This window comes from Triticum aestivum, chromosome 5B, assembly GCF_018294505.1.
Source record: "Triticum aestivum cultivar Chinese Spring chromosome 5B, IWGSC CS RefSeq v2.1, whole genome shotgun sequence".
NCBI lineage: Eukaryota > Viridiplantae > Streptophyta > Magnoliopsida > Poales > Poaceae > Triticum > Triticum aestivum.
This window is the reverse complement of record NC_057807.1, coordinates 444,789,614-444,805,278: the sequence shown is the minus strand read 5'-3', so window position 1 is coordinate 444,805,278 and position 15,665 is coordinate 444,789,614. Positions and strand designations below refer to the sequence as shown.

Genomic DNA, 15,665 nt, shown 5'->3' with positions numbered 1-15,665 from the left:
TGGTTACCTGCCCATCACAATACCTGCTGCCGCCATATTCGGACCTCATCCCCAGCTAAGATGATGAGGCTGTTTACACCGAAGTTATCAAGCACACAACTGATTCAAACTCCAATATTAAGGAGTAATAAACGACCTTTTCTTAGTTTTCATGCATTTTTTTGCCATTCCATTTGTTTTTTAGACACTTTCCCCCTGGTATTATAGTGTTAGGGTAATCAAGATCGATGGGAGGTGGGTCACACTCGGCGAGCTTGCTAATTGTGTGAGAGAAATGGGGCAGGTTTCAACCAGTATTGCTGAGTTTCATGTCCGTGTTCTTCAATATTTGGAAATGCCAAACAAGATTATCTTCCCTTGGTTGTGTCCGTTTATCTACTTATTGGAGACTTCAAATGTAAATATGTACTTCATCATTTCCGATGGGACCAACACTACATTCCGAGCCATCAAAATGAGGTACTTTTTGGTTTTGTTGCCACTCTACACTTTTAATATCCATGGTCTACACTTTTTTTATTTTACAGTGCCTTTTTTCATGATAACTTCAATATACATAGTCTGGTATGATAATTTATTTATTTTTGCTGGTAAATTGAGCATACAATGCCTGATATTTTTGTGTTTTAATGTTAGCTTCAGCATCCATATTCTTGTATTTTTTAAATTTAGTTTATGTGGTATGATAACTTAAATTCTTTTGCATGGTAACTTTAGCATCCAGTTTCTAGTAATTTGTGTCTTCTGCCATGATAACTTTTTCTTGTGTTCCCTGTATTTAAATATGGCTTCCTCTTTTGTTACTGCTACGATTATTGTAGCTTCTATTCCCTGCTCTACAAAAGTTGGGACCGTGACCACATGACGGTCATTGGTATGTATTGTTGCTGAATCTTAAGGCGAAACAACTTGAGGTGCTAGATTCTTTGCATGAAGAAGATAGTCCATCTTTAATTGAGCATGCAACAAGGTATATGAATGTTGTAAAGAAGGCTTGGATGATTTCATACAAGGACTCGCACAAGCAAATCCAAGATTATGAACTCGTGTATATTGATGTTTTTAAACAACAGAACGGGTTAGTTGTTTATTTGTGTTCCGTATTTTAGATGAAGCCCCATTTGTTTGATATCATGTTTTATGTAGCCACACTCACACTCTATTTTTAGCATTGATTGTGGCTACTTCGCTTTCATGTCTTTGGAGTTGTGAAATGGGAAAATTATTCCAGCTTTCACCCATGAGCAAGTACTGGCACTCAGATTTTTTTTGACATCGAGATGGCTAAATCACACTGAAAACAGATGCAAACAGTGGCGCTATCATTTTTTGGCAATAGTTCGTGAAGTATCAACTGTCATCATCTTCTTTTTTTCGTCAGTGAGAGCAATTTTCAGTGCTGGTCTTAAATTGATGTTAAATACTTGAAAGAAGTAGTTTAGCATTTTCTTTGTTGCCATAATGCTTGTTTTTTTGTGTCTTTTCATCACACATAGAAGAAATTCAGGACCAGATGGTAACTTATACCTTCTGTGGCTGCTATTTTCTTATATAAATAGTCTGATAACTAGTTGTTTTCTCATTTTATTTAGTCATGAAATAATCTGATCACAATTTATCTAGTAACTTGCATTGTTTGTTGCTGATAACTAGTATGAATACAAGCTAATAGGTTGCAAAAAAAATTAGGTACAATAACTTTTTTGATTGCAGATAGTGTTGAAAAGTCATTGTAGTGAAATGACACATGTAAAACATATAGATAACTGAGGATAACCCACAAAGAACTTACACAATATGTTTACGATAACTTTCACCACAAAATACTTAAAACTCCAGCCCACGCAATGCGCTGATAACTTACATAAATATAGGTGCTATAATTCGGATTACATTTTGTACTGATAACAATCAGCAAAATAAATGAAGATAAGTTTCTTGTCCATTCATTTGTAGCGACGATCTAGTTTTGTCTTTCATTCATCCTGGTAGAGGTGACGTGCACCTGTGCTTGTCATGGTGCATGCTGCCGCAGACACTGCACTTTCTTTGTTTTGCTGGTTTTGCAATGTCAAAAGGATGCTGAAGCTTCTTTGTTTTCGGCCGTCCTTTCGTGACAGTCTTCGGAGGGTCTAGTATCATTCTCGTGTTCGAGGAATGGGATGCAGCGGCTGGCATGTTGGCGCTAGGTTGTATTGTCACAGGGATGCTTGTTTGTCCCGTGTTTGGGTTGTCCATGTTAGGTATGCTTGTTTGCTGTTCGCCATGGACAACTTCACTCGTTGCGACCATTGGAATAGAACATGGATCTTGTTGTGATTGGAATGATCCTCTAGCTTCTTCCTTGTCCTTTCTGACCTTCTTACGTTGGCTTTTTGTTAGTGTGTCCATTTCTTCCTTGAAAGCATATAGGTGCTTCTTGGCCACCTTGGCCCCATCATCTGTGAGGCAAGTGTCCTTGGCTGTTGCCTTGAACTCCCTTAGCATTGATGTATATCGCATGACGCTTCCCCCCCCCCCCTCTGGCATGCTCTTACTAACTGTTGGTTGTTCAAAATCGGGTTTGATTAGATCTTCCTCCTGATCCCAAGTCCACCTCTTTAGAATATACTTCCCATGTATCTCGTACACCCCGATCCGGTCCATCACTCATAACACATGTGCGCAGAGTATACCATCTCGCTCAAACTTGCAGCAAGTGCATGAATATGTCCCTTCATCCTTGTTTGCTTGCACATGGTAGTCCATATCCTCATATTTTGGTATGATTCCTCTAACTGAGCCAACCTTGAAAGACCCATCCTGCAAACATGTCACATATGTAGCCAGTTTTCACCTTCATCTGGAATTTGGAGAAAAGATTATGTGTGTAGAGGCCCTGCACCTGTAACTCGAGTGGGTTGAAGGAGTATGTTTCCACCTCTTTGTACATTGTTTCCAAGTGCTCTTTTGACATGCTCACCATCACCTTCTCCTGTATTGCAGTGTACTGTTTTGTAAATTCTACTAGCAAGTTATTTGGGTTGACGTACTTCTTCAACACAGGGTTGAATCCCTCGCTCCTTGCCATTGTCTGCAAGAATGGGAAGAAGTCATGCATGTAGTACACCGGGACCCGGCATTCCCTGTTTTTCCACAGCCAATGGAAATGTTCGTTGTCCATTTTCCCATGATCACCCAGCATCTTCCACCATTTTCCCTCAAACTCCTCAACTGCATTCAAAAACCAAGGAGATGGTAACTTCAGTGCACACCTCATGGTAATTCTAATACACTTAGCATGATAACTTGCTTCAGGGGACAGTATGTGGTTCTGGTTCATGTAGAATGGGGAACTCCCCCAATGCACATAGTTATGATATATTTAATAAACAGATATTTGTGACTCTATGACTCTATCTCATGTAACTCTTTCACTCCATGCAAAAATGAAAGAGATGGTAACTCAATTACACATATCATGATAACTTTTGATCCACTTAACACGATAACTTCCTTCATGCCACACTAGGTGGTTGTAGTCGACGTAGAATTGGGAACTATAACTACATGGCAAACATGCTCAAGTGGTCATGGTCACTTAAGAACATGAGTACTGTAACTTTTTCACCATAACAGTCCAGTTTTTCACATGAAACCTTATTTTATAAATGTGGGAAAAGTGTGTACTGTTGGTGGTAATTTATTATAATTCAGCATGGTAACTTTGGATACTGCGGCACAAATGTGTAGTTTGCGGTTATATGAGTGGAGTGTGTTGTGTGAAAATACAATACCATTCAAGCTGTTGTCAACATAATCTTTGAATGCTTTGTTCAGTGGTTGATCATCGGCCATTAACCTCCCAAGCTTCTCTTGTGTTTTTTTCATAATGTGCCATCTGCAATTTTTGTGTACTATCTCGATGAACACCTCATCAATAACATTCCTCATGGAAAAGTCCTGATCTGTGATTATGTTCTTTGGTGCAACCCCACCCATCGCATGCAAGAATGTGTTAAACAACCACACAAAGTTGTCAGTCAGTTTGTTTCGAACAGAACACAACCGAATTGGATTGATTGCCTGCGGGTGTTAATGCCAATGAAAGGGGCACACAACATCTTGTACATATTAGTCATGTACGTTGTGTCGAACGACACAATGTCGTTGTATTTTGTGTATGCCCTACGTGATGCGCCATCTATCCAGAACACGTTTTCCACCCTGTCTTCATCATCAAGTTTCATTCTGCAATAGGAATCTGGATCCTTTGCCCTTAGCTCCACAAAGTATGCAATTGTGCTCCCCACGTCTGCATTACGATACTCCTTGCGAAATTTGGCTCGCTGATTTGCAAGGTCCTGTGTTGTGTATGGTACATTCTCAGCATCACCATAGAACCATGAAATTAGTTGCATTTGCCTCGCGGTCTCTATGTTGCATTCATGTAGAATCCGTAAGAAATCTTGCTCATCTTTGGGAATGTCCCGATGTGAGGCTAGAAATTTTGTCAGAGATGGCTTTCTTATCAGTGGATGGTTGTGGTTGTCGTCAAAGCGTTCAACTCTCCACCACGCATCCTTGTGCGTAAGATAAAGGTGGGCTGGACACTCAGTCCTCACAATCTTACGCCTTTTTCTCTTCTTCATGATGCCTTCTAGGTTCAGTACATCCTGCACCTCCTCCTCCTTCTTCTTTGGCTTGCCGCCTTTCCCATACAACAGGAGTGCTCTGCTCACTGTGTTGTCCTTTAGTGTTCTTGTGTACTCTATCCTTGTCCCAAATCCATTTATGAGTGCATATAGCTCATAGTGAGCAACAGCCTCCTCAAAAATTTCAAACTTCATTGTTGTATCAGGAGCCTTAATTAGGTGTGGAGTATGCCTCAGCGTTAACTCCTCCTTGATCAGCGTTCAACGCTCCTGTTTCTGGACTTGCTGACTCGCTGACCGACACATCAAAGAACCTTTCTCCCCCCCCCCCCCCCCCAATGCTAGAACTTGCTTCCTTGTTTGGCTCATGCATCCTCTGGTTAGATGTAGGTGGAGCACCTGCATGTTTTTCACATGAAATGGGCTGTCATAACATGATTTATCATTGTTTGGTGGTAACTTGTATTGAACATGTGTGGTAACTTGTAGTATGTTGTGATGATAACATTCTGCTTCCAACATAGACATAGAGTGGACACTTTTTTCGAGTGATTTGCCACTTACCTGAACCAAAGCTAGTCGTACGCGCATCATCATCATGTTGTTTCTCTTGTCCAGCACTATCTGTGGCATTTGTGTTATATCTGTGGTTTTCTGACATGTTATTGAAGCACCTGCTTACACATGTTAATAGCATATGTCAGACAACTGAAAATAACACTATTGTTTACATACATCAATCACATTTGCACATGGTGCATGCTATCTTTTTGTACCTTTTTGTGATTCTTTTTGAGCTGACATGGATATTATCATTTTTTCTGCAAGTAACAATTTGTTACTCATTCGGGACTCTATTCTACTCGGCAACACCATTCCCTGCTTCAAAAATTAGTTGAAGTTTTTTTATGGTAACTTTGCATAGATGCACCATGATGGCATGGTAACATATGACAATACTGATGATAACTTTGTATGAAAAAATGTGGTAGCTTTCTCTATACAATAATTGTAACAAGTATGGATTCAGTTATGGTGTTGTGACTTTTTTTACATAGAACAAGTGTTTTGTAGCCTAATTTCACTGTTTTTGTGAAATAAGTTGAAAAGGAGTTGCCTTTTTTCAAGAAAAAATCCTGCATATGTCATGATAACTCATGTATTCTACACATTGTTACTTCCTCTGGTAAAACATTTCTATCATGCTGGTAGCTTCTATGCACACAGTATGATAAATTAGAAAAAATGGCCCTTTTTTCTTCCTTTTTTGATTGAGGCCTTTTGGGTTGAACTGGATTGGAATTCAGACACAGTAGGGAGTGCTTAGATGTACCTGATCCACCTAGATTTTTGCTGGATTCTGGACGTCTGGAAAGTTCTGGTGTCCCTGGTGGTAGATCAAGTCGAGATCTGGTGGTAACTTGAGTCCCCCAAGCGTTTCTGCATGATTTTGTGAAGCAATTGCTGGATTCTGTACGCTTGGTAAGTTCTGGTGTCCCCGGTGGTAGATCAAGTCGGGATCCGGTGGTAACTTCAGTTTCCTCAAGTGTATTGCATGTTTTGTGAAGCAATTGCTTGATCAAATTGGGGTTGGGGGTGGGTGGGTGGGTAGGGGACGAAGATGAATGGTTGAGTTCGTCGACAGGGAGAGAGAAAGAGGAAGAGGAGGGTCGATGGAGAGTGTTTGTTGCCTTTTCTTGCTGTGGAGGTAAGAAAGTTGGGGTTTAGGGGAGGCGGTGACGCGTGATGGTTGTGGGCCAGGGTCACGCGAGGGGCGCTGAGATGGGCCTCATGATTGCCTCCGCTCGACGGCTCGGCCTCGCGCGCTACGTGCACTCGGCCTCATGAAGGTGGGGATCGTTTGGAACTTTTGTATAGGTACGAACGTTTGGTATATATCACAGTCCAACATTTAAATACATCTGAAAGAAGGGAAACTCTTACCATCACCCAGCGGATCGCGGCGTCCGCGTCCGCCACCTCCCCTGCCTCACACGTGTCCCAGTGAGATTCCACACACTATCCTTTGTCGAACGCATTTCTGCAACAGAAGCTGTGTTTCTGAAACATATATAGCGTTGCAATGGTCTACGACGAGTCTACGTTTTGTAATAAAATATCTCTTACAAAAAATTTCTGCAACAAGACCTCGGTTGCAAAAAAATTGCAACTAAAACTCAGTTGCAAAAAAGTGCAACAAAACAACTGTTGCAGAAAAATTCTGCAACAAGACCTATGTTGCAGAAATAATCCTGCAACAAGACCCGTGTTGCAGAAGTAATCCTGCAACAAGGCCTGTGTTGCAATAAGGAAGGCACGTCCGAACGCTCAATGCTGTGGTGCGCCATTGTGTTGCAGGATTTGACGTCGACGGCTTCAGCCCTGTAGCGCGCCGGTAGCAGCATTTTCGCGGTGGCGGGGCTGGCGCCGCGCCGCGCGCAGGTGTGTCTGGATGGCATACATGATTTTTTGTTTCTGAAACAGAGCGGTTGTTGCAGGAATAGTCACGCGCGCGGTAATTGGATCAGATGGTTGTCGGGGCATGTATTGGACGGTGGTACAGGCGAAACATCCGCCGGCCGACGCGTAGCGGCCGCCCTGAAAGAAATAGTCATATCAAATAATTTATTTTATTGTTTGAGCGCGCATATCAAATATTTTTTACACACTAGTCCGCACACTCCACACAGCGCGGCCTCTCAGAGCCGTCAGATCAACGGGCAAACCGACCCTTAGCCGTCCATTTCCGCAACACCGCAGCAACACCAGCAGAGAGCACCGGTCCAGTCCGCAACTGGAGGACAGGAGAGGCGTCGCCACTCGACTCGCCCGAATAACCGGCGAGCGAAGCGCGCGCGAGAGGACGGGCGAACGCATCGGACGAGGCGCCGGAGACGACGGCGGGGGAGGGCGCGCGCCGCGAGGAGGAGGAAGATGAGGATGGAGGCGGGGGCGGGGGCGTACTACGCGGCGGCGCCGCACCAGGGCGCGATGCCGGGGTTCGGCGGGGCGGTGGACGAGCAGCAGGCGGCGGGGGTGGGGATCCTGCTGCAGATATCCATGCTGGTGCTCTCCTTCGTGCTCGGCCACCTCCTCCGCCGCCGCAAGTTCTACTACCTGCCCGAGGCCAGCGCATCCCTCCTCATCGGTACATACCCGTCCATCCATCCGCCCTCCACCCCCAGAGGTTTCAGGTCGGAAATGCCGATCGTATCACTGGCAACCAGCTAGGGATTCTAGAGTCATGAGACCTTAAGTCTTCACGGTAGCTGTGGATACGGATTCCCCGTGCGATTTTTATCCCGTGCATTTCCTTTGGTCGGTGAGTGAGTGAGACGGATGTGATTGGTTCAGGAATTGGGGTTGTTTAGTGACGCGACGTGAATGATTCTGCCAGTGTTCAGCGACGAGTGGTGCGTGATGGTATGATGATTGCAAGGATATAGGATGAACATTGTGAACCACTCTGCGCACTGTTTTGTGTTGGACCTTATAGAGTCCATTGCTCCATTGAATCTGATGAACAAATTATAAAATGCATGCGCTGTACACGCTGCTGTGTACTGACAGTGTTCAGTTTTACTGCTGCGACTGAGTGTTGGTTCAATTGCTTGTAATTGTTGTGCTCTTTGGGAAAATGCGTAGTCATCATGTGTCCCTTTTCTGATTTCTGAGATATAAGATGAATGCTGTGCCATTTGCGTTTATTTTAGTCATGCTTAAAGGATCGGCTACCTTTAGTTGTTGATACTTTCTACTTACCTTATAAACTAGCTAAGTTGGAGTGTTTAATTCTACACTCAGTATGATTCATGTTTCAAGCTTTTAGTTTGTTAATACATGTCAAAAGAAAATGTGGCAGTCCAATGTCTTTGCATTCTTATTGGGTGCAACCGTGCAAGGTGATTGGTTCTTTGTTGTAATCCCTTCTGCTTGCTTGTATGGAACGCAATGCGGTTTCGTTTTTTTTTAAGAATGTGTATACGTATATGGTTATATTTTACTCCCTACGATCCCTTTTGGATTTAACGCGGGAACAAAGGGTGTAGGTAAAATACTAATGCTACCTTTAATTATTTCTACAACTTCTTTTCCTCCCAAAAGAATAAATACTAAAGGTATAGGCTCCAATACAATACGTAGGTCCATTTGGACTTAGCGTGGGAACAAAGGGTGTAGGCAAAATACTAATACTACCCTTAAAGTAGTTCCACAATATTTTTTTCTCCTGATAGGATAAATAGTTAAATACTAGAGGTATAGGCTCAATTAGTCAATTCTTGATGAAATTAACGAAGGGCTAAATAAGAACAACATGAGCAAAAGTGCACTGGGATGTGGGAGTGTAGAAGGACTTACATTTTGATTGAAGCTGAACATGCTAAGAGGAATTACATTGTGGGTTAGAAGGAGAATTACAGTTGGTAGTACTAACACACATGCATTCAGGTAGTTTATTACAAATCTTCACTACCTTACTACCCTCTCTTTGTGTGCCAGTGTCTTACTCTCTGGACTACATGCTAGAACTTTTGCTTCAGTTCCTAATTATGCACACATTCATCTATACTCCCATTGCGTTCCACTCTTGAACAAGGACTGAGAAGCAAATGTAACTGTTGATTGGGTCAAATCAAGCTAATGGACCACATTTAAGGGATTCACGGTCTACCGTGGTGTTTGAGTACAGCCATCCACGTGTTTGTAGGACCTTCGCTCTCAGTGGGGAAAAAACTTGGTAGCCAATTGAGAGGCCTTTCCGTTAGGAGCGTCCAAGACCACACTGTCTCCATGCGGGCGCAGAAAAAAAAGTTTGACACACGACGGCTGTGACCCAAGTAATTTGCCATCCCAACCTTGCCAAGTTGAAAACTTCCTGAATGCAGAGGCTGGCTAGAGAATCACTTCTCTCTTCAATGACTAGTTTTAATTACTGGAGCAAGGTCCATTAACTGTATACGAAACTATGTTACACTAATATAATGTACTCTCAAACTAAGTATTCATAGAGTAAACCTATGTAACAGCTTTCTGTAGACATTAAGCTATTTATTTATTTTGAATTTTTCATTAAGCTATATTTGAAAATTGAAATTGTAATGCTGAGAAAGTGCAAACTACGTACATGTTACTAGCTAGTATACCTAGAGTATCTTGAACCAAAGCAGTGCATTGTTATAGTAATTTCTAGAGGTACTTTGAAATATGTGTATTAATTGTATATTATACCTTTGTTGTGTAGTTACTTATACTTTCTTATATCAGGAATGATTGTTGGAGGGTTTGCTAACATATCAAACACTCAGAAAAGTACAAGGTATATTCTTGCATCTCTTTTCCTTTGTCCCGGTTGAAAGAAATCGCCATGTAAATTATCATAATATTTTTAATTTTGTGCGATCTTTGATGTTTGTTTACTTCCTGTGTTAATTCAGGAGATGGTTCAATTTTCGGGAGGACTTCTTCCTTCTCTTTTTGCTTCCTCCAATTATATTATATCCTTTAATGTATATACCGATTTTGTTTCTTAATTATTTCTTGGGAAGTTTGACATGTTTTACTTGACTGCACCTTACTCAGTCAGGGTTCAACTTAGCACCAGTAAGTGTTGAATTGTTGGGGTCCACAGTACCTTAATGTCCCATCAGTTCCAGGCTCACACCTAAACATTTCAAATTTTGTTTCTGGTAGAAACCATTCTTTTCAAACTTCGGTGCCATCATAACTTTCGCAATCCTGGGAACCTTCATTGCTTCCATTGTTACGGGTCTTCTAGTGTAAGAAACCATTTTATGTTGCCACTTTGCATATTCCTTCCAGTTCCCTCTATTAATAAGCATATAATGTTGCAGTTTACCTTTCTTGCAGCTACCTTGCCGGGTTAATATTCATCATCTATAGGTTGCCTCTGGTCGAATGTATGATGTTTGGTGCTCTTGTGTCGGCAACAGATCCTGTAACTGTTTTGTCTATATTTCAGGTTTCTTCTGTCCCTTCATATACTAACATGTGCAAGTTTAATTACTGCTATCTTAAAATAAATGTTTACATATTCTTCATTGAATTATAGGAACTTGGCACCGATGTGAACCTCTATGCTCTTGTTTTTGGAGAATCGGTTCTAAATGATGCTGTATGCGTCATTTTTTCGTACTTAAAACATGTTATTTTTTAATGTTTTCTACTGATACTCACATATTGCTTGGTATTCACCTACGTTCTGACAATTAAGGTGGCTATATCCTTGTACAGGTGAGGGTGCTATTCCTAAGGTTTTCTTTGTGTGCTTCCTTTCTCAATCTTGCTTTAAAATCCCTATTCGTTCAGGACCATGGCATCAATGAGGACAAGTTCTTCCGGCCAGAATATTTTCCTAGTTATCTTGAGGTTTCTTGAGAACTTTGTTGGTTCTATGTCATCAGGTAATGTAATTCTAGTTCATTAAAACTGCTTATGTGTGGAACATTTCTAGTAGATTATAGTATTCGCTTGCTCGATGGGATTATTTTCTCTTAGTTTTCCTTATGGTTGTATACAAACCTGTATCTATCATTCCACATTTGATATTTCAACTACCTTTTTGTTGTGCAGGTGTTGGAGTTGGGCTTATTTCTGCTCTCATATCCTCTACTTTGCCTTTTGTTCAATTAATAGGAGCCTAATTTTCACTTTGTTAATGTTATTTATGCAAGTATCGTGGTTTCCGTTGGTAACCTGTCTATAACAGCATATAGCTGAAACTGTAGTTTATTATTATAGATGTAGCAGTCTAGCATGCCACTCTGCAGGCATCTGCACGGTTTTTCTCTGGTTTCTGAGTGTAACTCGGGGTGATCCAAGATTAACCTCAAATGGCGTGGTTATAGTGAACAAAAAGGGGAAAATTGGTTCGAAATGATACGAAAACCAGAACTTGGATTATGGCGGTTAAGTACAAATGTATAACTAACTTAACTGTCGAGAGTAAAGTGTATTTCTGTAGGATCATCAATTAGAACACTTTGTATTGATATAGCCATGATGATAATTTGTATGGTTCCAGAAGGGATATGAATTGTGCACTGGTAGAACTGTGTTGTTCTCATTTCTGTTGTGTAGACATGCATGTTTGTACTCCTTAATTCTGTCGAACCTCTTCAAGTATGCAGAACTTGGCGTAGAGAAGTAAGATCTAACACATCTAATTTTTCCAAAACTAGAGTTTATCATATGAGCAACTAAATTTCTTGATTTTCATCTACAGCTTACATAATCTGGAGAGCTGCTTGTTTGTGCTTTTCCCTTACTTCTCGTAAGTTGTAAGCCTGTCTACTTTGCACTATGTTTCATTTATAGGTTGATATCAGTAACTGTCGTTTGTGTTAGGTACATGTTAGCTGAAGGCCTTGGCCTGTCTGGCATTGTTTCTATTCTCTTTACCGGGATTGTAAGTTTCAGTTTTGAGAACTCTGCCTTGTATTTCTTCTGTACACTGGAAGTTATACTTAGTTACTGAATTTCTAATGGGATTGTAACACCCAAAATTGACCAGTAACCAAGTTCAACTTACTGGGATCATAAACTCTCAGGCAAAGATACTTACATGATGTTAAATTTTTATTTCAGGTGATGAAGAGATATACATTTTATAACTTGTCAGAAGATTCTCAGCGTTTTACTGCTCGTTTTTTCCATTTGCTTTCATCACTAGCAGAAGCATTCATGTAAGTCAGATTCTACTTGCAGCATGTAGAACTAGACAAATTTAGTTACTAAGTTGGTTATTCTTCTAAACAGATTCATATACATGGGGTTCGATATTGCAATGGAACGTCAAAGCTGGTCTCATATTGGATTCATATTTTTCTCAATTGTATCCTTTGATTCTGCACCAACTTGTGATTTTTCTACTTAATAAATATGTTGCGATTTTTGTTGTTTACTTAATTTGTTTCTTTTGTCAACTAATGCAGGTCTTCATATTAGTCGCAAGGTATCATTCGATCAACTGATCTTTATGATTTCCTTATTTGATGGGCATGTGATGTGTCAGACTTGGTTGCTGAACGTTTGGAGAATATGTTCCATTTGTCAAACTTGTTTCGTCTGTTAGGCGCCTTACTAGGTTTCTCATCTCTCGTCTTGAAGGGCTGCAAATGTCTTCTCTTGTGCATACATATTAAATTTGGCACGACCACCTCATTCCCAAATACCTAGGGAATATCAACTGGCCCTCTGGTATAGCGGTATGTATTGCCATCAAACATGCTCATCAGATCATCAAATAAATAGGTTCAAGTTTTACTAGAACTTGCTGTTTCCTGTTCAGGGCTTAGAGGAGCTATGGCTTTTGCCCTTGCTCTTCAGTCAGTTCATGATCTTCCTGACGGGCACGGGGAGACAATTTTCACCGCTACGACATCTATTGTTGTTCTAACTGTAAGTTGCTGCATATAGTTCTTTTAGTAATTCTCTAAAACAACTTAAATAACTTTCTCACTGCAACATCCCAGGTACTTTTGATCGGAGGTTCAACTGGAACAATGCTTGAAGCCCTACAAGTAGTCGGGGATAGTAACTGTTATCGACACCCGTACGAGGCAAGTGCTTTTGCAGTGTGTAGCAATACATATATACTTTTATATCCAAAATTCAATGGTAGGAACTGGCGTAGAGGGTCTTGCAGGTGGGCAGGCCACCTGCCCGGTTTCGAAGCCTGTCTGCCCCATTTTAGGGGTGCAAAGGGGCAGGTGGATGTTGGATGCTGAGTGCCTCATATGTTATTCAAATGTGCTGAATTTAATGTCCCTATTAAAAAAAACAATCATTATGTTTCTCCATATATGGCCATTTAGTTCCTTGAAGAATGTTCACAACCATAGAGTCAAATGGTGCTAAAAGGAAAAATATAAAATGTATGCTCCCTATTAGGTCAGTGCATACCCTGCTTCCGTTCACTGTTTGACTTGTATTTGTCCTTGTACATTTCACTGCTCATGTAAAATATCCCAAGTATTACCGGCGGTTTATGATTATTATTTTTTGAGAAAATACTGGTTAATTATGTTTATGAATAGATTACTTGCTGAATGCAGGAGAATTTTGAGGGGAGCAGTGAGGAAGGGACACCTAGTAAGAGCAAATTCCAATTGAAACTCAGAGATCTCCGGAGAAGGTGCACTACCTGCTCTAGAAACTATGCTGCTTGTTCGATTTGAATTCTTGTTCAAGGAGTTCCGCTTTATTAGAATTGTGTATTTGTGTCGATAGCATTCTCTATTGTTTCTTGCTGCAGCAAGGGAGCAGGAGCTTTCTGATCAGGTTATTTTTGTCTTGCAGCACTTCCTCGTTTGCTTTATTGGACAGGAATTATCTCACTCCCATTTTTACCTCTCAACACGAGGACGATGATGACGATGACGACAACGACGATGATTCTTGTAAGAACATATCCTAAGTTTCCATTCCTTGCTGTATATAAGGAAAACATCAAGTGAAAATGAGCCAAAATTTGAGTTGCGTAAAATTGGGTCATAGAAGTTTCTAAAAAACGTGCAAATAATTTGTAGTATTATGGAAGGTTTTGTTCTACATCCATGCAATTTAAGGAGCAAATTCATTATCATCCGCAAGACACGAAAAAGTAAAATGCACGGTATTGATATTGGATTGTATTATTCATTGTTCAGTACGTTTTTTTGTCTATTTCATATCGTAAATGATATTCCCTCCTTCCGGTAATATAAGAGTGTTTCCGACACTGCACTAGTGTCAAAAACGCTCTTATATTATGAGACGGAGGGAGTAGGTATTAACTTTGATCCTTGCATCGTTATATAACATTCCCGCCCTTCCCTAGTATCTACAGATTATTTGAGTTTTTCTTGGAACATATACACGAGATTTTCACACAATCTGCAGCATATATTAATACCCCTAGTAATACTGCACCGAATGAGTTGGTCAGCTCAAAGCAAAGATGCTTTCCCTCCTGCAGAGGCAAAACATGACAATTGGCTCACATTATCTTAATTCCTTGCGCATATTAAGGCTGTGCTCGTTATAAACTTGAGTATTCCTTGCTGATTGACTATTGTTCCGGATGAACAGCAGGTGAAGTGTTGGCGATACCCAGGCCCAGCGCCTAGATGTTGGGAAGGCTATAGCTAATGACTGCAAGCACAAAGTGACCGGTTTTTGGCGGATTTACACGAAGAAGCTCTCAGGGCTGGTGAGACCGCCACATGTCAGACCGAGGGCCATAGTTGGGCAGTAGTGTTTAGGGACATTAGGGTAGTTGTTGAGCATGCGCTATGAAAGAGTACCATAGACAGAAACTTGCTAGGCTTTCTTTTTCTAGGGACCGAGGAGGCACGGAATTTTGTTCTTCCAGTTGAGAGTATGCAAGTACAGTACCTACTAGTAACATTTTGCCTTCCTGTGTAACAGGTACCAGTTCTGGGTTCGTCGGAGTTTTGACAAAAACTGTTCTGTCTGCGTTGAGATAAGCTCTTCTGATTTCTTCTGATGCGTGAAGGTTTGAGGCGTCGGCGGCTGCTTTTTCTGTGGCTGTTTTCTGTCTGCGTTGAGAGAAACTCTTCTGTCTTCGTACCGTATGGTTGTAGGAAGCAGAACGAACGTTGCCATCTTTCAGTTAATAACTCGTCAGTACTGCTGATGTTGGCTCGTACTAGTACTGAAGCTGTTGATTCGTACTGTGGCAGAAGAGGTGGCATCAATGCCCTTGATATCTATACTCTCCCAACTGTAAACGGTTCGGCTGCGATGTTTACGTCTGAGCTTATTTCAGCTCTGCTAGTCTTGTGTGTCCCTGTTGGTCGCGCCGCTTGCTGCTTGCTCCCGCTGGCGGTTGACACGAACCTTTCGCCGGCAATGGGGATCTAGGTGATGCTTCGTACACAAGTAAGCGAGTCTGAAAAAAAAACATGGAAGACACACGTGTTGCAGAATTTGCTTGCTTTTATGTCAAAAAAGTAGGCAATGACGGAGAGGGAAGATACGGTCACACAAGATGCCAAAACTTTTACTCGT

The 15,665-nt window shown here is 41.2% G+C and overlaps 1 protein-coding gene across 1 annotated transcript; it reads left to right on the top strand.

Moving 5' to 3' along the window:
• Positions 1-7,405: 7,405 nt before the first annotated feature.
• LOC123112360 (sodium/hydrogen exchanger 6) lies at positions 7,406-15,385 on the top strand. The gene is made up of 23 exons (XM_044533324.1): positions 7,406-7,782; positions 9,900-9,951; positions 10,070-10,129; positions 10,211-10,235; positions 10,326-10,411; positions 10,503-10,614; positions 10,705-10,767; positions 10,867-10,886; positions 10,962-11,056; positions 11,226-11,254; positions 11,767-11,798; positions 11,878-11,925; positions 12,000-12,060; positions 12,240-12,337; positions 12,411-12,486; positions 12,587-12,606; positions 12,762-12,859; positions 12,943-13,052; positions 13,127-13,213; positions 13,709-13,788; positions 13,953-14,053; positions 14,724-14,844; positions 15,063-15,385. The coding sequence occupies exons 1-22, from the start codon at positions 7,569-7,571 to the stop codon at positions 14,759-14,761; spliced, it is 1,605 nt and encodes a 534-aa protein (XP_044389259.1). The 5' UTR covers positions 7,406-7,568; the 3' UTR covers positions 14,762-14,844; positions 15,063-15,385.
• Positions 15,386-15,665: the final 280 nt, after the last annotated feature.